We start from the raw sequence: 23,114 nt of genomic DNA, 5'->3' as shown, positions 1-23,114 counted from the left end.
AAAAGTAAGCAGGCAGAAGGGAAGGAGAGTGTAATTGAAGAGCTTAAGGTTTGAATGCCTTTAGTCTGCAACTGAATAAAAAGAAGATAAGAAAACAAACACTGATGTGTCAGTACCAAAAAATGAGCCTTTGTTTCGCTCTGCAAAAACAGTCAATGCAGAGTGATCTCACGAGGAAAACAGTCTGGGCCGAGTTAGCTTTTAAAAATTGTGAGGTGATGACTGACATAGAGCACATACTTCTGAAGAAAAGGTTAGAAAAAATTATTTATTTACTGGAAAGGTCATTAAACATGCCTGCTAACCATAGAAAGCCGCTCTGTCTTCTATTGTTGGATGCCGAGCAGCTGCGGTCAAGTGCCTTATTTAGAGGAGGCTAAGCAGCACTTGTAAAGGGAACTTAGTTTTCTTTTTCCTGCTTTTCCACAATCAGTTAACAACCACAGTTGTTATCTGTGTCACGGGGGAAATGAAGATTGATTAAGGATCTTGTTCTGAAGCACGTTCTCAACAAAGGATGTTCTTACACTTTTTGTTTAAACAGAATCTGTTGTTTACTTCAAAGGAGCCTGATGTACTGTACAGGTGAAATTAGAACTGTGCAAACATCGGCAGTGTTACTGCATGAATCGGATCAGTGCACAAGGATTCCAATTGGTCATGTACAGTTTTAAAAACCTTCCAATTTACTTAAAGTGTAAAAGATTTGCAAGTAGGTCTAGGGTCAATGCTGCTTGCCATCACTGCTAAAAATGTAAGGAGAAATGCAAAGAGTAAAGCAATGACAGCATGCGAAACGCCATGTGTGGATCAGCTTGCATCCAGCTGTGGAGATTTAACCCCTACAGGTGGGAGGACAGGTCTTCTCTGAGTTAATTACATGCTAAATGTGGCCAATGATTAGTAGTTACAAAACCAGCCCACAACCACGTTTCCAACCCCAGTGTTGGGTAACAGTATATTAAACACACAACCGTTCTCAATGCACATGTGCACATATCACACAAACACACTCTTGGCTTCCTCTTCTGAGCAACAGGGTTGGGGTGGAGGGGGTCTGGATAGGAGACGGAGTGGAGAGGGCTGTAGGGGAACGGACGTGGTCCAGGGCTTGGGGCCAGAGAGCAGACGAGAGGGGATTTACGATCAGACAAGAGTGCATCCTGTTTATATTTTCCAGGACCCGTCTGACTAGGCAAGGGACAGACAGACAGACAGACAGCGAGGGAGCGAGGGGAAGTAGAAGAAGAAGGAGAAATTCAATTATTGGAAACGCATTTGTCTTCGGCCGAGCTCAATGTGTTCCCCAGTCCCGGCTCCCTGGTGTATGATGCATTTTTCACGCCCCTTCAATCTTTATCCCCAAACACCCACCCTACTTCTTACTCTCAATCCCCAGAGCTCTAAACATCCCATCATTCCACCTGGCTGCTGCTTCAGCTCTTCATCTGCGATAATGCTTCGTCCCGGCGCTGCTTAGACTGCAGAAAAACATCTGGTTTGAGTGGAACAGACGAGGCAAGACAGGATAGGATGTGGAAGGAAGCTGGGGCGAGGAGGGAGATGAGGAGCACCAGCCACAACACCATATGCACTAACCCCAAACCAAAGCTGCCTGCCCTGCAAAGGCAGTGGGGCCTCAGCCTCTATAAATGCTGAGAAGGTGATGGAAGAGGGCCAAAAACAGGATTAACTGCTGGGTTCAGATCTTCTTTGAGCTTAGAATGACCACGGAGATAGAATGATTTTGGACTTATAACTCTATAAAAAGTTGATTATTCGTATTTTACACAGATCAGAATAAATAAACCTATATATAATGGGTAAATATAATAAGCCGCTTCTTCAGTGCATCTCTCATTCTGAAGATGAACTCCAACTCCACCAACTTGGACTGCTGCTGCTGATCACAGTCTTTGCTCTGCTCTGCAGCCTTGTGGCACATTAACCAGCTCCCTGGTTGGGGTGGCTCTCAAGCTCAGAGTTAATCTGTGAAGTTGGAACATGTACAGCTCCAGGATGAGAGACTCAATCAGGAAGAAGCCAACTGTCAACAAGGACCACCACAATAGCAACCTGGCCAGTGATACAGCCAGAAGGTAAAACACAAGACGGAAAAAGCCAAGGGTGGTTGGCTAGGAGCAAATGAAGTTTGAAAATAAGAGTCAGGAGACTGTTCAGATGTTCTCTCAGATGGATTAAAAATAAAATAAATAAGGAATCACCAAATATACTTGGACAGCCTCTTAAATATACCCGGGCAGCTTGCCCGAGCACAGAAAATGTGTCAGAAGCAATGTAAAGTAACATAAAAAAATAATACACTTATGTTAAAACAAAGGCAAAAAGCAACAACTATGCAAAATCACATTAAAAATACTTGAAGAAATGCCTTCATACTTCACTTTCTGCAAGGTCATTAACATCAGATTTTTCTGCACATTTCTGTGAAGCTTTTGTCACCACGTTTCAATCCTCTGTCCAGCAGCTAAAGTGAAACGCTCATCATCTGCAATAAGCTTTGACAGACAGCTAATGTTAAAGCTTCCAGTTAGTGGTGTGGCTGCATACAAGCACTGAAAAGAAAAGAAAAAAAATAACATAGCTGACATATGTTTAATAAATGTTTCATCAAAAATCATTCGAAACTGTCTGGATTAAATGTAACACTCTGCCAGAGGCAACGAAAGGCTTTGCAGAGAATCGTCTGGCCGAAGGGAAAACAGAGTTCAGAAGGCGCAGAGCTTCAAATGCAGCCTGGAAGCCCAGAGGGCGGCGGAAACTTGATTCAACAATTTGACTTTAACATTTTGCTTTAGGGATTCTCTTGGCTGACTTCAAGCACACATTTGGTTTAGTTATGAAAACATCCGATGGGAGGAGAAGAGGGGAAAAAAAGAAGAAGCAACACAACACAATTTAATCTGAACCTTCTGTGGACTCATTTCCCTATTCCTTTCTTTCCTTTTTTTCCTTGCACTCCTGTTTTCCAGAATGCTTCACATTCACTAAGGGTCCACAGGGAATTGAAAGAAAAGGGGGCCTCCTAAATGTACAAGAATGCACATTTGCAAAACATCACACCAGGGCCTAAAGTAGGTATGGAAGTGAGAGAAGACCTCATTTCCCAGAGCTGGCATTGGAAAAAAAACAGAGGAGAGCGATTATTTGGGTTTTTTCCCCTTCCCAGGGGCACAATCTTAATTGCATCCGTCCAAAACAGACCTTGCCCCAAATCAAGGCCTTCTTTTCAGGGGTCACATCCTTTGATGCTCACACCAAACTGATCTGTCAACAACAGAATCAAACATCTGAATACCAAACATTACTTGGAGACACTTTAACATGTGAAGTGGCCAGAAAAAACATCAAGATAAGATATGCATTAGATTATTTTGGAGCTAACACTAAGTTACAACAGCCAACAAGTAATAAAAAAAATCAAAAACTTCTATTAAACAGTAGGATGCGGAGAATGTAGTGAAGTTAAGCAGTTTATGTGCGTCTATATATTGAGACAACCAGAAATCTGAAACACTGTCCTAATACTATAATATTATTTCCAATCGCAACGGGTGAAAGAGCAGCTAGTTTATGACGAATCTGTTTCTGCAAAATTGAAGGCAATTAAAGTATCATAAAGATTTATGCCATCCCATGAATATTGCAAAGGTCATTTTAATGATAGCTCAATTCTACTAGCAGAAAAGCAGGCAAAGCCACTTTATGGGTCACCTTTGAGGGACAGAGTCTTTGACTGTGCAGAGTCGAGGACTATGGGTAGCCAGGACTACGTAGTCAATACAGACACGTCAGCATGCAGTCTTAAAAAAACAGCAGTAAAAGAGATGACGTTAAGCATAGTTAGACTACTTCTTAAGTGAAAAGTTGGCTTGACGAAGACAGAAAGTGTCAGCCGAGTTCAACACAAAGACGTGTGAAAAAAAAAACTCATCAGAAGCTTAGAAGCACAGAGAGCAGCTACGGTGGAAAGTTTACACTGCTTTTAACACTCGAGGGGAGTGTTTAAAACAAGCACAAGGATAAATAAAAGTAGCAATGCTAATTGTTCCACATATTTTTGATACTGCCACCTGGTGATCGTGCACAGCCACAGCATGTAAATGACTGTCTGCAAAGACTTGTGCAGCACCCTTGATGTTCATGAACAACCTCTGTCAACTTCTAAAAACCTTGAAAACCCCAAAGTTTCTACTTTGAACATTTGAGCAGGTTTTCAGTACAAGCTTTTTGTTCGTGCAACTACAAGTCCACTCAATACAACGTTCGAAACTTTCCCTCGACATTCAGAGAGGAAGAAACACAAGAGTTATGTGGGTAGAGGTTAAACATTCCAGCATGGAAGATTAAAAAAGGGAAACCTGACACAGAGAGAGCATCAGGGAGAGCAGATCATCACCAACAACAGAAGTGTACTCGCATATCAACACTGCATTCGACATTTCAACACAGAATAATCAGAGCTATGTTTTTGTGTTACGGTGCATTGTGTGCTGCTGCACTGAAAACCAATGAGGTTGAGCTGAAGCTCACCAGCAAGGCCGGCCTCGAATGATTGCAAAATACTTTGAGCATTACACCATCACAAAAAACCACAGGAACGTTTTCATTACTCGCCGGGGCTTCCGGAGCACTCTATGCACCTGTATTTACAATACCCAACATCTGTTCCCGGAACTGAAACACAGCAATAATATGTGCTCTTGAAGTACACACACAAACACACAGACACACACACACACATCACTGTCACTGGGAAAAGGTATGTGTCGGGTTTTAGGAGCACAAGCAGCACATTTCCGGATTTTATAAACAGGGGCCTCAAATAAACCTCCCATGCTGATCCGACTGATATTTATGTTACCTGTACTGAAATCCCTGAAGTGTCTTTAAAAGGACAGATGACTTGGGAAAGGCACTTTATAAGGCAATGCTGCCGCTGTAAACATCAGTGAGCATTTAGCACTGTTTGGCCCATTTAGTCTTCCACGGCAAAATTTATGTCAAACACACAAAACTCTGCTGGTTTTTGCTGCCGTTTTTCTTCCTCGTTTCTACAGAGCGGAGTAACCTCTAGTCCCCATTTCCTGTGTCTCATGGCCAGGAAGATCAATGGTTTGGGTTTAAAAACGCTCAAGTGCTGAATATTTAGGTTTAGGGGATTTTCACTAAGCGTGTTGGCCAAATCACTTTGCACATTTCCCGTGTAAATCATTTAGGCCATTTAGTTGCTAAAGTTTGAGTTGTTAAATATCGAGCCTGATCTTTGCCGTCAAATAGCAGGCTAACCAAAAAGCTTTCAGCTGACACAGTGGTGCATTTTGTGTTTATTATTCCATATAATCAATTTTACTGGCCCTTTTTGCTCCAGCAGGCTTCCCCTGTTTAGAGAGGCTTGTAAACAGTGGGTCCGGATGTGGCACAAACCAAACAAGCATGCACCGGCATACACACGTTCAAATAGACGTGCACACTCACACACGCAATTTGCACTGTTTAGACTGTGGAAATGAGTCATCTGCCAGCACCGGGATCAGTTGAACACCAACAGGACGACAGAGAGACGCCCGGAGTCTGTGAGGCTCCGCGAGACCACATGGCAGCTTCCAATACCACGCAGAACACCTAGGGGGATTCATTATGAAAAAGCTGTTTTGCATAATCTCTGGTGGGCTGGAAACACGGTCAAAGTAACATTTAGGGAAATATGAACACTAGAACTCAGCGCATTTGTGGTTATACTGGAGGAAGCTTTTGTCAGGGATCTTGTAACAAAACATAAGAAAGCATCCTACACTGTAAAGACACGCAACCCTATTTGACCGTTGCTCCTTCTTTTATTCTATATACAATTTATGCATATTGCTAATTAATTAAATGTGCAGGTTCTGCCAGCTAAGGTTTATTCTTACATAAATTTATAAAAATTTTATAATTTTGGCCTAAAACCTGCAATTCCTTGAGGCTAACCAGGAAAGCAAGTCAGTCCCCATGCACTCCCATATTTATATGCTCAAATTTAAAACTGAAATAAAAGATGTTTACAATCTGGTACAATACCCTTTTGTTTTTTTCCTCTAAAACTACTTTCTCCCTTCATAATAACTGAAATACGACTGATGGATACTGACAATCAGCAGTTTTTTGGCACATTTTTCAGAGGAACTATCTGAGAAAATATGACTTGCAGCCAAGTTAAACGTAAAACAAGTAAAAAAAAGCATTTTCAATCCAATTGTGTTTGTATGGCACCAAACCACAACAACAGCCGCCTGAAGGAACTTAGTACTGTGAGGTAAAGACTCTACAATAACAGAGACAAAATCCTAAAAATCAAGACAACCTCCCCACAAGTGAGCACTTGGCAACAGTGGGAAGGAAAAACTCTTTTAACAGGAAGAATCCCCCAGCAGAACCAGGATCAGGAAGGGGCAGCCATCTGCAGCGACCAGGTGGGGCTGAGGGGAGGGAGACGGGGCAGGATATGCACTCTTACATTTGGTGAGTAAAAGTTTTACTTTATTGTGTCTATTAAGGTCTAGCAGGCTACCAAACTTGCTAGCTACAAAATGAGGCTCCAAAAAGAGAATTCACAAACTAGTGCACAATCTCAGATGGGCTGCACTGAGCTTTTATACAGAGAGGACATATTTAATGTGATAAACTAGGAAACATGAGCCATCAAATTTATCTTGGACATAGGAGACCTACACCCAGATCCCTTTTTTTCTCCAATTTTAACATTTATTTTAATTCAATTTGATCTATTGTGAAATAGAAATATAAAAAGTGAATCTGTCTGTACAAGCAACCAGTCAAAATGTTGACTCATCAGCTCTTAATAGTTAATTTTGGGTGTGTCACATGCTCTATTATAATACATTTGGATAATGGAAGCTTCATTTAAATGTCTTTAAAAATGCATATTAGTTGTGAAAATGGATGTTTTGCATGTGTTTTAAAGCAAATCTTTTCTATTATAGAACTTCAACTACACTCAGCTCAAACATGGAACTGCTCCTGCAGCTAACAAGAAACAAATCTGGGACTTGTGTAATGTCTCCATCTAAGTTAACCTGTCCTGCAAGAATGTGCATGCTGACACATGTCTGACATGAAGTCACAGTCAGAATGATGTGATGAGGAGCGACAGATGCAACAGAAAAGCTGTCAGAAAAATGCTCATACACAGAGTTATAGGCGTGCAGCATGGACATTTTTCTGCTGTGACTAACTCAGTCCAGCAGATCTTCTTAATGTGTACATGAATCTGTCAACATCAATGAAACTATGATGAAGGCCACGTTGTCAACAGGGAGAGAACCGCGGACAGAAAAAAGTTTGATTCAGAAATCCCAAATTTAAAAGAGGAGGGAAAGGAGATAATTAGTTTAAAGGATTGCGAGTCGTTTGGCTAATGAACTTGCAAATTCTAACTCGGGGATTCTCACTTCGGAAGATTAGAGAAAAAAATATATCCTCAGATGTAAATTTGGACAAGAACTCAACAAAACATTTAAGAAGGAACCATTCAGCTATTTTCACCCTGCAGATAAAAATCAGATCTTTGTATCTAAACAGAGCTCAGTCTGGTTACGCTCCATGCTGACTCCACATGAACTGGCAGCTACGCTTGACTGTACCTGCACAGCTATACAGCATTTGACCATGAGAGGTCCTCATTCACAGTTGCTACAGTTAAGAGGTTTCATTTAGGGTTTTCAAGGGGTTTGATATTTTTTGTTACTGGCAATGAGAGGATGGTGAAATGTAATCAAGTACTTAGTTTTGAAATGTTCAGCTTTAATTCTACTTCTTCTGACTTTCACTTTTTTAGAGGGACTTCTGTCCCCCTAAACAGTGTGCAAACAGTACATGAATGTCAAATTCTATTACTGTAAAGGGAGCATGAATTCTAACTGTAGAAAATGAAGACTATTTTAACAATAATGCATGTCAGTCTTAGCCCACGTGAACACTTCACGAGGCTTTCAGTCAGGCAATAGCTTGCTTAGACATTCATTTATTTTTCACCCATTTGTGTCTTAAATGACAGACAACCGATGATGAATGATGACAACCTCTTACCTTAATTTAAAGTTTGTGCAAAGTAAAATCAGAGATTGGCTTCTTAGCACATTATACATTCAGTAAAGAAGAGCTCCAAACTGACAACTCCCTGAAAACAGCATAAAACTGATAAAAAAAAATATTGCATATCTATAGAGTTAATTAAACAGGATGCCATCCAGATTGCCTGTTTAGTGCATGTAGGCTGATGTAAGAACAATCAGAAACAGGAGAAATTCTTTCCCCAACAAGTTACATTTTATGTACTTTTACTTCAGCGGCATCTTTCTGCGATGTTTTAAACTTTTTTATTACCCAGAGTTGAACTGTTTTAAATCAGACCTTTCTCAAAAATAGTTCAGTATTTTCTTTTGCAATTAAAGAATAAATATGTGTGTGCAGCAGTCAGAGAAGCATCATGATGCCTTCTCAATACTTTGATGCATTCTTGTTTTTTCACCCCCAGGTTTAAAAATGCTTCTTTCATTAAGTTTAACCTGAATTCCATTGGTCAGTGCCCGTGATGTAAAGCACAGTTTTTCTTCATAATTTGTGCATTCGGTGGAAGCTTAAAAAGGGATTTCAGGTGACCTAAGTGAATCGCACTTTAATACATCTGGCATGAGCGTGCTCATGCATTACAATGCTTTAAAAACTGGCAGATCCGTGATCGACTGTAATTAAGTGCTCATTATATAACACATCTGTCGTCAAGAAGTTTCTGGGGCTCAGTATAATTCAGAGTGGACAAACAACAATTTCCCTAATGACATCAAGATTTCCATGCATTCTTATCCACACACAAAAGAATCAAACACACACACACAAACCCTTTGACTTTCCTAACATATGAACAGCTCATGTAAATAGTCTTTCATTAAAGAGACTGGAATTATTTAAAAGGCAGGATAATGTGCATGTGTTTGTGACTGCATCCATTATAGAAGCCACAAGTCCGTACGCGTGGATGCTTTAATGCAGCTGTGCAAGGTGGATCTTTCGCGTGACCAGAGTATATTGGGCTCGCCATGATATATGTTCCCTCAATTTTATTTTTCAGGAAGCGGTACATCAGAGTGTATGCTTCCTCAGCAGCTCATTGTTACCTGAGCAGCACGAGGAAACAACTGCAGTTCCGATTTGATGTGTTTTTATGCCTCTTTTGTTCCTTTCGGTACAAAGCAAAATAGGAAAAAACAGATATCAGCTTGCGAGTTCATGTGTCTATGTTTTCTATGGCTTTATGTGTCTATTTATATGTATCCAAGCAATTTATAGGGATAACGGTAATGTGGTTTGGATTTTTACTGAAAATAATCTGCAACTTGCAAATAAACTGTACAACTGATTAATGTATAAATACTTGTAAATTTGAAATAAAATTTTTAGATGGGGGCAATCACAAAACAAGATTGCGGTGCATACAGCAGACAGTTTTGCCTTCATTTATACATATGAAATAGGAATCTGGGCATTATCACATAAAAAAGGTATATGCAACTCTGTTCAAAGAAAAGCGAAACTATCTTAGATCTGGTCACCTTTTTTTGCTCATTAAAAGTCCTGTTCTGACATTCTGTGATTCAACTCACAGTGAAGTCACTTGGTAGTTAAATTTGATGAATGGGGTGTGTGTAAGATTTCAGTGGTGTGAACTGGCATAAAATGCCACGCTGGCACCAGCCACAGTGGAGGTCAGTTGCACCAAATAATCCCCCCACAGAGATCTCAGGATGTTACAGTAGAAGTCATGTTCCAGTAAACGTCTGCTTGTCTGCCTTCCGCCTTGTCAGATCAGTTACCTTCTGGCTTGGCCACTGATTTTCCATTAAAGTGCTGTTTTGTAGATGGAGATACAGCTCTCATCAGCAGTGATTAATCTGCACGTAAAGCTTCAGTTAGTTTGACACATAAATCTCAAAGTTAAATTTGCAAGTGGACAGAATAGTTAACACGCAGAGGAATCTAAAAATAGAAATTGCACTGAAAGCAGTCCAGAGATGCACAAGGAGACAACCTTAAAAGGGAGTAGGGCTGCCATGATTAGTCGACTAGTCACGATTACGTTGCCTATTAAAATTGTCGCCTCGTTTGAAGCTTTGTAAGATCCCAAAAGACGCAGGAATAAGTAGTAGGATTTAAGAGTGTAATAACGGACTGAAACAGAAGATGGCAGCACTGCATGTACAAGGATGCCAGCTGCCGTTAAACCCCGAAGAAGAAGAAGCAGCGTCCGGTATCGTAGCTGTGTCCAAATTCAGGAACCGTGCGGTCCTGCTCAGTTTCCAACAATGGGGCAGCTAGTTAGTTTTCATGTTACTCTTATTATTCTTTCTGGGTCACAAAATAAACGTTTAACATATTTTCAGGTGAGAATGTAACTGTGTAAACTTCAAATATCTGCTTGGTTTATCAAGACACCACATATTTTCAAAAGCGCTCCGACGTTTTCAGAGACGTCTGTTACCCACTAGCTCGATAGCTAAGCGGGGTTCAAGGCTCAGTAGAGCCGGTGAGAACACCGGACTCCTGGCAAATCGTTTTCAAACCCACCAGTCTTTTGCTACTCAGGTTAAACATGATATATAAGTCACTTACATAACTTAAAATGTTATTGTTTGGCTTTTTTCAGTATTTTATTTGTTCCTGATTAAATTGGTTTGGCTGAGATTAAAGTTATAGTTTTTACACAGCTGGATAAATGTCAAGCAGACAGCTGATTATCAGAAGTGTGAGATACTCTATACTCCTAGGGTTGCCAACCGTCCCTTAAAATACGGAATCGTCCCGTATTTCGAAACAAAAGTACACGTCCCGTATTGAGCTAATAAGGGACGCACTTTGTCCCGTAATACAGTGAGAATCAAAAGTAGTCTATAAATGTTTATGGAATTAACGCTTTGTTTGAAAACATAATTCCCAGCCCCTCTCCTGCTTTGTGACCAATGAGCTGACAGCACACTTACGAGTATGACAATTCAGATTACCACTCATCTCATTGGTCGAGGAAAGGTCGCTTACGGAGAAAATACCGGAAGACAACAAATGACCACAACAAGAAGCATGGCCAACAGGGAAACAAACGCCGACACTGCGGTGCAAGTCTCGGACGACAGTAAACCTAAAGCTGGGCAGACACTGTGCAATTTTTTTCAGTCACGTTATTCAGCTCCTGCTCAAACTGCACGATTGACTCGCAGTTGGTAGGTCACGATGCAGGTCTCACACTATACCGCCCGATGCTCTGATGCGACCTGAGTGCTCACACTGTGCCTCCATAAAATGAAGGTTATAACAGAAAATCTGTCGCGCTCTCTCTCTCTCCGTCTTACACTCACACAGACACGCCACCACCATCAACTTTGCTAAATTGCTAATGAAAAACACTGATCAGGCAGCTGTGATTGAGCAGCAGTGTAAATCCAACTATTTTCACGGTTGTTGTGGTCGTGATAATTTTGTGATGCCACATCGAAAAGGCTCGGATGAGCTTTCCAAAGTTCTACAAGTTGTGCCTCCATCGCTTGTGTCCAGATCACACGCTGCACAGCCGTGCTGCTCCATCTTTTACACCAACGTTTACGTGTTTGCGCGCGAGCAGTGTGAGCGGCTGTGGTGAGACCCTCACGAGCGATTGATGATCGGGAGCTGGTCGTGAGGTGTTAATCACTTCTCGTTACCCCACGTATACTACACGATGCACGATGAAGGCCAAAATCGGTCTGATCACTCAAAAATCGGCTCAAAATGGGCCTAAAACTGCACAGTGTAAGCCCAGCATTAGAGCAGCAATGTTTGTTCCCCTCAGAGAAAGGGAAGAATGGGCAAAGGAAAACACCTGGCTGGAAAAAGTTAATATGGGCATGTGCAGTGAATATCAGCGCTATGTGGCCAGAAGTGTGATAATATAATTTATTTTGTGTAATAAACAACTGCAAGAATAGATGATTACAACAAATAGATGACTAATACATAAAAGTAATACATAGATGAATAATGATGATGAGTTATGATGCGTAATCATGGGAGCAAGTGGGTTTACAAACAGGAGCAGCTGATTAGCATTAGAAAAGCTGAAATAATACCTCAACTGAAGCCAATTGTACTAAATGCACTAAATGTGCACTGTTACAAGAATGTTTTTCTTTCTATTGTTTTCTATTATTTTAAGTTAAGCAGGACAGAGTTCTTTTAAAGAAAGATTTACTTATATTCTCAAAAGTTAAGCATGACAGGCTTCTGTTTAAGAAGGAGACCTGTTTTATTGTGTTAATGTTGTCATTTTGAGCTAAAAATAAATGGCTAAATGATCATTTGTTTCACATGTGTTCATATCACAAAGAATACACATCTACTTAAATCAAATTCAAGTCAAATGGTTAAAAAAATAATTTCACACACAAAAAAAGAGCTAGAAAATTCACCACACTGGGAAGGGTGAAGACAATTGGGTCGCCCGGCCCTGGCCACGAGGTGTCCCTTATTTATTTTTCAGGGAGTTGGCAACCCTATATACTCCTGTCCTGTTATATTTTAGATAGCAAGGAGCAGACGGCTGCGCTTATTAAACTCCACCAAGACAATCTGCTAATTTCATTACAATTTAATAAACTATCATCTTGTCTTTATTTTTAGTTAGCACATACCTTAAACAGTTAAAGCTGTAAGCTAATGATAGTTATATAAGAGCAGATGCATGCTGGTGCAATAAGCTGTAGGTTTTACATCCAATGGACGCATGATCTGATTAGTCGACTCATGGAAAAAATAATCGGTGACTAGTTGACTATCAAAATAATCGTTTGTGGCAGCCCTAAAGGGGAGATTAGCCAAACTTAAATCGGGTAAGGTTCTTGCTCTTTTTCATGACTACAGTAAGGTGATTGTTTTTTAGTGCACCATAGAGCACTTTGGATTTTACTAGATAAACTGCCACTACTTCCTTTCAGTTACAGTTGCATTACAATCCCGGAAAACGTGTTATACAGTAAAATCCTCCCCTAACAGAAAGGTGTATCATGGGAAATTATATTGGAGTTATCACACAAAATGGGAAAGGACCACTGTGACCAAATCACATGCTGGAGTCATGCCATGCTCCTATTTGCTGCATTGACAGCCAGTTAAAAGATGGCATGAATGAGATAAATCTATGATGGTGTTAAATCTAGACTGATATTTATCAGTTTGAACTTTAGACTCAGCCCCAAATTTCCGGTGAATGTCTGAGAGCGCTTTAGCTATAGATGCCTCGTACTCTAACCAAGCATCTGTAACTGAATTTATATTTTATCTCAAGCGGTAAAATGAAAGAAAGAAGTCATGAGTGCATTAAGAGTTCTCCTGTGGCTTTTTTGTTGCAAGGGCTTTTATCGGTCTTGTGATTTTGGTTTGGAGATTTTGGGGAAACTAGCGGTGTCGAGCGGGGTTGGGGAGGTTGTTGTCTCCCTCGGGGGCATGTGGGGGTTTCTCAGAAAACGCTGCCAGTCACGTCTGGCCCTCTGCGGACAGTAAATTACGCTCATTGCCGGAATGCTTCCACACAGCAGCCCAACTCCCTCCGTAGCTGGAAAGGCAATACGCCACATACCCCGGCGGTGGGACCACCCAGGAGGCATATGGGGTCACATACACACACTTCCACAGAAAAACAAATAAGCATGTGCTCAAACAATCACATATACCCCCACAATCAAGGACATGCAGGGCAGATACACATGTATATAAGCCAGTGTGTTTGTCCTCAGGGATATGAGGTGGGATGGTTTGTGGTGCTAGGGGTGAGGGGGCACAGGAATTTCACAACAAGTGGTGGTTTTTGTGGTATTTGGATCCCAGTGAGAGAAACCGCTGAAACTCCCAACTTCCTCTCTGGCAAATATCAAAGGATGCTTGACCTGTGTGTTCAAAGGAGCTGTGGGCATGTCAGGCACTCCAAGAAAATGTCTCAAAAATTGGTAAAAATAATTTAGATGGAAATAATTCACAAGTTATTGTGGTCTGGGCGACATTTTACAAGGAAAACAAAGGTCAAGCGAGAGAGGGAAAAACAACATGAGGCCTAGAATGCACCTAGAGCTCAATAACAAACTGTCAATCACTATTGTTGGTTGGTCAGATACCTCAGCCCACAGGGCAAACTAAACTACAAAAAGATGGAGAGCAATTCTGGGCCGGTTGCCATATGCAACTGTGTTTTGTTTTCCTAAATTATGTTGTTTTCATGAAGTGCAAAGAGGAAATCAATGCAAAGAGAAGCACTGGTGTTTCTTAACAGCTGCTTTGAGTGGCCATAGATGTCCTTGGTTTCCGTGACATTATGAGCAACAGTTTACATGACTATCAAAAGCTACAGCTACAAATCTGGGAATGATATTTCAAATCAGAGTCTAACGCTTGAAAATATCCAGCTTTTTTTTGGCCTGACAGATATCAGTAGATATGTAAATAAAGGCGTAGCCACACCAATAATCCAAAATGTTTTTGCGTGCTATTAGGTTCTTACAACTTGGAAACAAACATTTCAACTCTCTAAAAGAGAGCAAAGCAGTGTTTACTTGCCCGCTTCTTTGCCAACAGCTGCGAGATCTGCTCCTACGTAACCGTGAGCGGCGTCTGCCAGCTGCGTCAGCTCCTCCTCGGTGGCGCTGCACGGCACGCATTTCAGCTGCTTCTGCAAAATATCTGCCCGCTCTGCAGCACCAGGAACTCCGACCTGCCGTCACGAAATCAACACAGAACAGCGATTTGTATACCACATTTTTTGTACTCTGTCCACGTACTCAGAGCCTCAGAAGAAAGTTGCGCAATTAAGTAGCAATTCTTCACAAACAGCGTGACGTTGATTGGAAACACACTGCAGTCTCTCTGATAGTATGTACCTCCAGCTCTTTGTCAAAGCGTCCCGGCCTGCGCAGAGCAGGATCAATGGCTTGGGGTCGGTTTGTGGCCCCAAGGACCAGCAGCTGACCTGAGTGACCCTCCTACAAAGAGAAGAAAGTTGGATCAGCTAATTCTGAGATAACAACATAGTAATTTCATAGTAAGACCTGCTCAGCAAATGTTAATTGATGAACTAAAAGTCATTTAAAGCTTGACTCACACAGTTGGTATGTATATTCTGTTGTTCAAGTGATCTGGTTAATTAACACTGTGATGTGTTTGACAATCAATTTTTTGTGTGTTTTTTATATTCTGTATGAGAAGAGATGGCAATTTAAAGTAGCCCTTTTGCATTTCTCATTTTATGTCGTATATAAACTATTACAATTCTGAATGTTCACACCAAACATGACTAAAGTTTCAAATCATAAAGTCAGCCTATGTAAAAATAACCATTATAAACCAAAAAGGCCAGAGTGATCTAAATGCCTCAGTTTCAGAGTATTTTGTTTATTTACTACTGAGATCCAATATCTTTCATTATTGAGACCAGGCCATGATGGCACCCACACTAACAGTAAATCAGATCACATAAACCTGTTGAGATATCTCAGGCAACCAGCTCTAGCTGTGAGCACAGAGACTCCACCCACCTGTTGTTCAAATCTCCCATTGATGCACTCAAACAGAAGAAAGTTACCTTAAAAGGAGCAAGAAGGAAGCTAAAACTGATCCCTTTCATACAGTGGATGAACTCTGGGGCCACAACAAGGTACAGAATAAGAAAAAAAGTTTTTTAAAAAAACCTCGAATCATACAGAGCAACTGTAGGAGACTCACAATTTAAAATCATAGCGCATGGAATATAAATAATGCAAATAAAATGTTTCTGTTAAATACATTCACACAAAGGGGTAGTTTTCAATAATGCAGTAAAGTTTCGTTGTTTAATCTGCCCAGGTGCACGGCAGCTTGTGGCACCCACACTCTTAGATTAGGTCAAATTTAGTGGTCATCAGTTCAAGTTTAAGTCCACTTGTCAAACTCAGCCCGCTGGCTTTTAGTATTTCATATGTCGAGGACATTTTTCAAAGCTTGAGAGATTTTCTGACCCCAGCCTGATGCTAAACCTGGCTCACTTCTGCGTTTCCTGGGGTGGTTTGCCTGCAAGATGGGAAAAACTTTTTCCACCTTTTAACACTGGAGACAGAGTTGAAACACAAATAAATTACAGTGCAAGGAAGAATGCCGTGGAGCAGGAAGTGCTTTCTCCACATTCCACAAACCAATCAGCAATGATGACCTTGGTTTGGAAAACAGACAGGAGCTGGGAGCAAGAAGGGAGTTGGTGTATCTGTGCAGTATCACCAATCCACACCGCGGCCTTCTCTGCCTGGGGACGGGAAGATTTAGTTTGCTGATAAAGTTACGGCAAATTGTCAGCTCATGGCAGCCTTGGGTGATTTCTTTCCCAGACTCCCACTGGGGGTGTGTGGGGGAATCATCCTTTTTCTCATCAGGCACTAACACAGAGCTCAGAGGACAAATGGCACCCGAGAGATGCAACCCATAGTGTCTGAAGGGCGTCCAGCACGCAGAGATGGTTTCTGCATGACAATCTGTATTTGCAATGAGGGCATATTAGGATGGAGCCACGTTTGGCTGCGGAAAGACAAAGTATAAAGACATGTGTCTACTGAACAAGCAGTTACTGCTCAGTTTAATCCCAGCCTTCTAGCAATAATCATGCTAATGTAAAACAGACTGTTGTATTCATGTATAAAGAGAAGAAATGTGAGCATCCTTTATGTGCTGCAGGCTGGCAAAATTCAGAGAAGATGACTCAGTGAGGTTCCAAAAAACTCAAACTTAAAAAAAACCTTAACAGCATATAAGGTTATGCTCAAAAGAGCTGCCTTTAGTTTAATGCGGAAAACATTATTGCCATAGTAGAGTACAATTACTCGGATACTTACTGAACCAATCCCATCCATCAGAGTCAGAAGAGAGGCAACAACTCGTTTCTCCACCTCATTCTGAGCTCCCTCTCGCTTTGGGCACAAAGCATCCAGCTCGTCAATGAAGATGATCGCAGGCTGCCTATCAAACCAAGTCAAATGTGAGAAGCACATTGATTTATTGAAACATGTGAAAACGTAAATGGAAATACTGCGCAGAGGGCAAAATATTGACTCTTTAGGCAATTTTTTGACATAGAAGTCATTATTTGATGTGTCCATCTTTATTCTTCATCATGGTCAAGCTTTCTCGTATTTTCTTTAATGTGTCTTTAGAAATGGTTCTGCAGGCTACCTGAAGAAACTTCAAAGCTCTTCTTTGGATGTCGCTTCCTTTTTCATCCAATCTGTATCAAGATGATCCCACACTGCTTCAGTGATATTTAGGTGCATATTTAGTCCATGACTGTTCTACTGTGTTTTTTCTATCCAGGTAAGTTTTTACAGCATAGGCAGTGTGTTTGGGATCACTGTCGTATTCAAAAATGAAGCTAATGCTAATCAGAAGCTTCTCAGATGGTGTTGTACAGTGGCTCAAAATCTGACAGTACTTTTCTGTTTTCATAATTCCATCAATTTTGACAGGATCTCCAACATCACTGGCTGAACTGCAGCTCTGAACCATGACAGAATCTGCACCACGTTTTACACATGACCATACTTCTCTCCTAACCTCGTCTCTACACACTGACAATGACTTGAACCAAAACTGTGAAATTTGGATTTATCACTCCATAAGACCTGGTGCCAATCTTGTGCAGTTAGGCACGCTTCGGTCTTTATTTCATGTTTCCCTTCCTCTTTTTAAAACAGACAGGAAGATGGCGACATCATCCCACTGAGACCATTTCTGATGAAGCCTTGCAGACTAGAAGGTGGATCAAATGAAGGATTAGATGTCCTTTGTGAGGTCTGGATTTTGCTTTTCATTTTTAACCTATGTCCCAGTATGAATGATAAATATGATAGTTCCACATCAACTGTGAGAGACCTCTGCACGTTTATGAATATAATAATGTAATTTAACATAAAAAAGAGAATTTAGAGATTTGCATACACAGAACTAAAAGTGACATACTATCTTTATGAGTATAGGCAGCTCAGCGAAAACTTACCTCTGAGACGCTTCTGTGAATATTTGTCTCAGTCTTGCTTCTGTTTCACCGTAAAATCTGCAAAGAAATGAGACAACACGCTTCTTTAATTCAGTGAATAAACTTTCCTCATTTAATCTGTGGCTTTGGATCATGTGTAAGGTGGTGAGTAAAATCTTGCTGTCATGGAAACAAAGTAAATTTTCCCCAAAATAATCTGCTGGGATAGAAATATGGTGCCATGAAGTTTTCAGGCTATATGACCATACTTGCTCATGATTTCTGGGCCATTTATCACCGTCATGTGGGCTCCAACTTCACTGGCTATGGCTCGTCCAATCATAGTTTTTCCTGTCCCCGGGGGACCATACAGAAGAACTCCTCTTGGAGGTGGGATCCCTGTGGTAGACAACCGCTTAAAATTAGAGATCTGACATTTAATGAGAGTCAGTAAATCTAACTGTAACACCTCACATCATAATGACATCACTGGGGGTTAGTTTACAGCATGGTATAATCTAACATACCATATTTGGAAAACAGCTCAGGATGTTTCAGTGGAAGTTCGATGGTCTCTTTGATGACATCCAGCTGACTACTGAGTCCACCAATCATGCTATACGTGACCTTTGACCCCTTAGCTTCTGCATCTGGATCTGTTTGGCCTACTCTGCTTTTAAATCTAACTTTAGTGGAGCATGACAGGCAGTAGAAGGTGTCAGTACTCAAAGCACCAGCAGGAGGTGCTGATGAGCTTTTCTCTGCCTGCTCTAAGATGAGTGAGCTCTCCGGACTCACAGCAGTGTCTACTAAACCTGCTGAAGGATTCAGGGAGTTGTGGGAAGGAGCTACAGGCTGCGAGGAAAGGGAAAGAGGCTGGGCTTGTCGGCATGGAGTGCTGGCTGCAGGACCGAGCTCTCTAGGTGTGTCTGTTGTTGCATCGTGGTTGTCATCAACAGACAGCATGCTGAGCTGCAGGGAGAGTTCAGCTGATGTGGAGTCATTCATCACAGAGGACTCTTCAGTTTCAGGACTCGCTCCCAGGAGAGGAGCTGGTCTCTGGAGGGTGACGCCATCCTCCCCTTTTATGGTTTCAACCCGAAGGCTGCAAGAGCGGCCAAAATAACTCAAGGAAACGACGTTCCCAGGCAGAACAATGTTCCCAGCTGATATAAGAGAGACAAATACATAGTAGTTATTCTAATAAAGGAAATCATCTGCTTGATTATATTAAATTAAAGTACAAGCCATAGAATCTAAAGTGCATGGATATTTTATTTTATTTTACTGTACAGCAGAGAGGGAAACGAGGCTTGTGCATTTTCTGCAAAATATTAATAGCTTATAGTATAGTAGCTTATCCCCATTACACATAATACTCTTTTTAGTGTATATACTATACAGTAAAAAGACAGAAAAATGCAAAGTCAGGTGTGTAAGAAGTACACACTTTCTACTGAAAGGTCTCAAATATTTCAGATACAAGATGAGGTGATGAAGATGAGGCAAAAGGACATACCCAGAGATCTCAGGAAGAAATCCTTGAATTCATCTGTTTCTAGTGTTTCATCTTTTGACCTGAAAAAAAGTTTCAGGTGGTTGATAACTAACTGGAAACATTTTTCTCTCAACTTCTCAGTGATTACTGACATTTGAACTGCAGTTGCATCTTGTTTCCAACAGATGGGGGCCTCGGCCTTCTGCTGGAAAGAAGGCCGGGGCTTCTATCTATCTATCTATCTATCTATCTATATATATATGTATTCACCACAGTAGAATTAAAAGAACAACAACAAAAATAAACATAACTTTCATTAATGTACAATATATTGTAGGACTCATTAGACTGGATTTATGTTGCTGGATGTACTTAAACTGGCAGCTGTGTGTACAGTTACTGTAGTTTAGCAACATTTTGAGTATAGAGCAAACTGGAATGATAAATATATGTATACAGACTTTTTCCTTTTTTTTTTTTTTTTAAATAAAAGCAAGGTAAACCTTACCTGTTAGAGAGAACCACCTCTTCAGCCTGAAGCAAGGGACCTGTTATTGGGTGAAGCATCAACTCATCCCCTGTCTTTACTCTCAGGTTGTTCTGAGCACACTTCTGCAGGCCAACTTTTCCACCTGGAAAGGAGGCGACTGGCCAGGCCAAGCATACCTGAAAGTATCACAAAGGGTGTCAGAGGAGAGGAGAGAAGAGAAGAGAAGAGAAGAGAAGAGAAGAGAAGAGAAGAGAAGAGAAGAGAAGAGAAGAGAAGAGAAGAGAAGAGAAGAGAAGAGAAGAGAAGAACCTCCTGTTGTCCTGTGGTACTCGTCAGCAGCACGGGCCTCCCGATGCATGCGCTGGCTGATTTCATTGAGTTGAGGCTGAGTTGGGCTAAAGTTGATCTGCAGCTTTTGGGTGTTTTGTCATCAGCTGTGAAGCAAATTAAATAAAAATAAAAATAAAAATAAATAATTCAAGAAAAGCTTTTAGAAATGATGGAACTGCTGCATATGTTCCCAAAGCAAAAAATAATAGCATTACGTTTCAACTCATGGTTCTTACATAACTTGAATGTACTAAACTTCTTTTTGTGTTCAGCAGGAATTTTTTTCATGAGCCTAAACAAGACAAACCACTTTCCCAAATTTCATACATGAACTAGATTACCTCAGTGAAAGGTAACTAAATAAAAAGCATTTGATTGCTGGGTGGTGCTGACACTGTATTAAAGTGGGTTTGACCTGAAACACTGTTTACCTGATTTGACGATGCACTAGTTTGTTACTGGTAGGGATTTTTGGTAACAGTGTTTTCATAATTTCATGATGACTTTCAGCTCTAAAAGACAGATTTGTACTTTCCAGGTTGTTTCTCCTCGCTAATAGCCAAGCTTAAGGTTTTTTTCATGGCTTAATTTTTTGTGCAGATGAAAGATTCAGAGTAAAAACCAGATGTTACAACAGTGTTTTAGTTTAGATTCAAAAACATGTCAACAAATAAATGAAAAACAGAGAACTAAAAAAAAAAGAGAGATAAGATCATGGCAAGTTTCTCCTACATCTGTAAACCCACCCACTCACTCAAAAAGCACAATGCATGCATAAAGTGCACTGTCTGGTGCTACCTGCATTTAGCAGTGCAATGACTGCAGAGCAGATGTGTAAAGTTTTGTTTCTCTACGTAATCAATGCTGGCAAAAGTATTTTGTTATGTAACACAGATATGAGGAGTTGAACTGATATAAGCCTACAAGCCCACCTGACACGTTGATTAGAGAATAAAAATGTGTTAGTAGCACAAAGCACGAGGTGCTCTGTATTATAATATAAACTCTGAGGGAGTCAACCATCTGCCATGATCGATTGGGAGATGAGAAGAAAGACATGACAAAACAGAAGATTATAGGCACAGTCAACAAACAAAAATAAAAGTAAATGGCATAAAACAGTGCCATAAAAATACATAAAGGGGGAAAAAGTGAGAGATAGATGGGAGTGGAGGAGTTCTCAGTGTATCTGTCCTACAGTAGACTGAGTCTATAGCAGTATAACTAAGGGATTGTTATGAGTCATCAAATACAGCGCTCATTATAAGCTTTATCAAATCTTCAAAATAGAAAGAGCCCAGTAATAATTATAGTGTGTTAGACTTAAGAACAAGTTCCAAGCTACCAGGGTTTCTGTGAAAAAGTTTTAGCAGCTATACCCCAAAAAGTTGACTCTGTTTATCTGGGCATAGCGTTTTCAGTGGGAGAAGCGTTCAGAAAAACAGTGCATACTGGAGGTCATGCCCCAAAGAACCAACAGAACCACATCATCCGCTAAAAACAGAAGTGCTGTTCTGAGTTTCCCAAAGTGGATGCCCTCCTCAGCCTAGCCATGCCTTAAATTCCTGTCCATGAAAACAGGATTGGAGACACGTGGCAAACCAGGCAGAGTCACACCCACTGAAAATGTGCTTGAGTTTGTGTCAAGGATAAGGACACGCCTCTCATTTTGGTTACAGAAGGACCCAATTGCCCATAACAGAAGGTCTTGGACCCCATCCTCCTGCAGTACATCAGGTGCCTAGAGGCACCTAATGTACATAAGCCTTCTCTAAGTCTAGAAAGTGCACACAGAGTGCTGGTCAAGGCATTGCTCCTCCTGAATTTGAGGTTCAGCAATTTGCTGGAGCCTCCTTTCCCGCTGACTGGAATAAACTTCCCAGCAGCAGAGAAATTTCAGCACACTCTTACCTCACGCAGAAAGAAGGAAGAGACAAAACGAGATAAGTGATTATAAAAATGCAGGAATTGGGATAAGAGGTTAAGTAAGAACTATGTTTTTATTAGATTTGTTAAAGCAGCTGGACTGTTCTGGAGGGTGTTGGGAAATGGATGACCAGTGAATATAAAGAAAAAGAGAGAGAAAAAGAGCCACAAATGCAAATCTAAACAATGCAAACAAGTTCACAAACAAATGCTGCAAACAAATGAAAAGAATAAAGGCACAAAGCTCAGAAAACGACTCTGGAGAAAAACAAATGGACCAGCAGCATCAGTGAGTACTGGTCCTGTGAGTGCAGCAAGCGCCATGCTGGGACTTCCATCTTCATAGTACAGGTAGCTTCGTTTGCACGGGGGTTATACCTGATTTATATAATACAGCCTGTTAAATGTTTAGACTCATGTCTCGTCTTCTTACCTTTTTCAATGAAGTCGATGACAGTGAAAGAGTTGCAGTTCAAACTTTTGCAGCTTCCTCCGTCGGTGCGAGATGTTTGCAGGCTTGAAGAGTCATTTAGGCCCTCTTTCAATGAGAAGGAGCTATCTCCTTCACTCGCTTTTTTTGTTTTGCTTTTATTTTTCTTTGAAGACATGATAATTGCAAAAAGCTTCTCCACGTGAAAGCAGAAACATGTGTAAACATCAAGCGGTGTCGTAAACTTCCTGGTTAGCGTTTAGTCCCGCCTTCGTTTACCGTAAATCCACATATATACGAGCGCTTCCTGGCAGTTGGCAGCAGCATTTTGTATTTGTTTAATTCTAAAACACTT

The 23,114-nt window shown here is 40.9% G+C and overlaps 1 protein-coding gene across 1 annotated transcript in view; it reads right to left on the bottom strand.

The window, feature by feature from the left end:
* The window catches only part of afg2a (AAA ATPase AFG2A), a 110,468-nt gene extending 87,369 nt beyond the window's left edge, over positions 1–23,099 (bottom strand). The window contains exons 1-10 of the mRNA XM_026183469.1: positions 22,763–23,099; positions 20,383–20,507; positions 20,092–20,249; positions 19,605–19,663; positions 18,613–19,251; positions 18,355–18,484; positions 18,107–18,163; positions 16,950–17,073; positions 14,973–15,074; positions 14,653–14,806 (exon numbers count right to left, since the gene is read on the bottom strand). Of these exons, the coding sequence (XP_026039254.1) occupies positions 14,653–14,806; positions 14,973–15,074; positions 16,950–17,073; positions 18,107–18,163; positions 18,355–18,484; positions 18,613–19,251; positions 19,605–19,663; positions 20,092–20,249; positions 20,383–20,507; positions 22,763–22,937 (1,723 nt within the window). The 5' untranslated portion in view covers positions 22,938–23,099. The remainder of the gene's footprint in view (positions 1–14,652; positions 14,807–14,972; positions 15,075–16,949; positions 17,074–18,106; positions 18,164–18,354; positions 18,485–18,612; positions 19,252–19,604; positions 19,664–20,091; positions 20,250–20,382; positions 20,508–22,762) is intronic.
* Between the last annotated feature and the right edge of the window lie 15 nt (positions 23,100–23,114).

The sequence above is a fragment of the Astatotilapia calliptera genome, chromosome 2 (assembly GCF_900246225.1).
Source record: "Astatotilapia calliptera chromosome 2, fAstCal1.2, whole genome shotgun sequence".
Classification (NCBI taxonomy): domain Eukaryota; kingdom Metazoa; phylum Chordata; class Actinopteri; order Cichliformes; family Cichlidae; genus Astatotilapia; species Astatotilapia calliptera.
The sequence above is the reverse complement of the archived record's forward strand: the minus strand, read 5'-3'. Positions and strand labels throughout refer to the sequence as shown.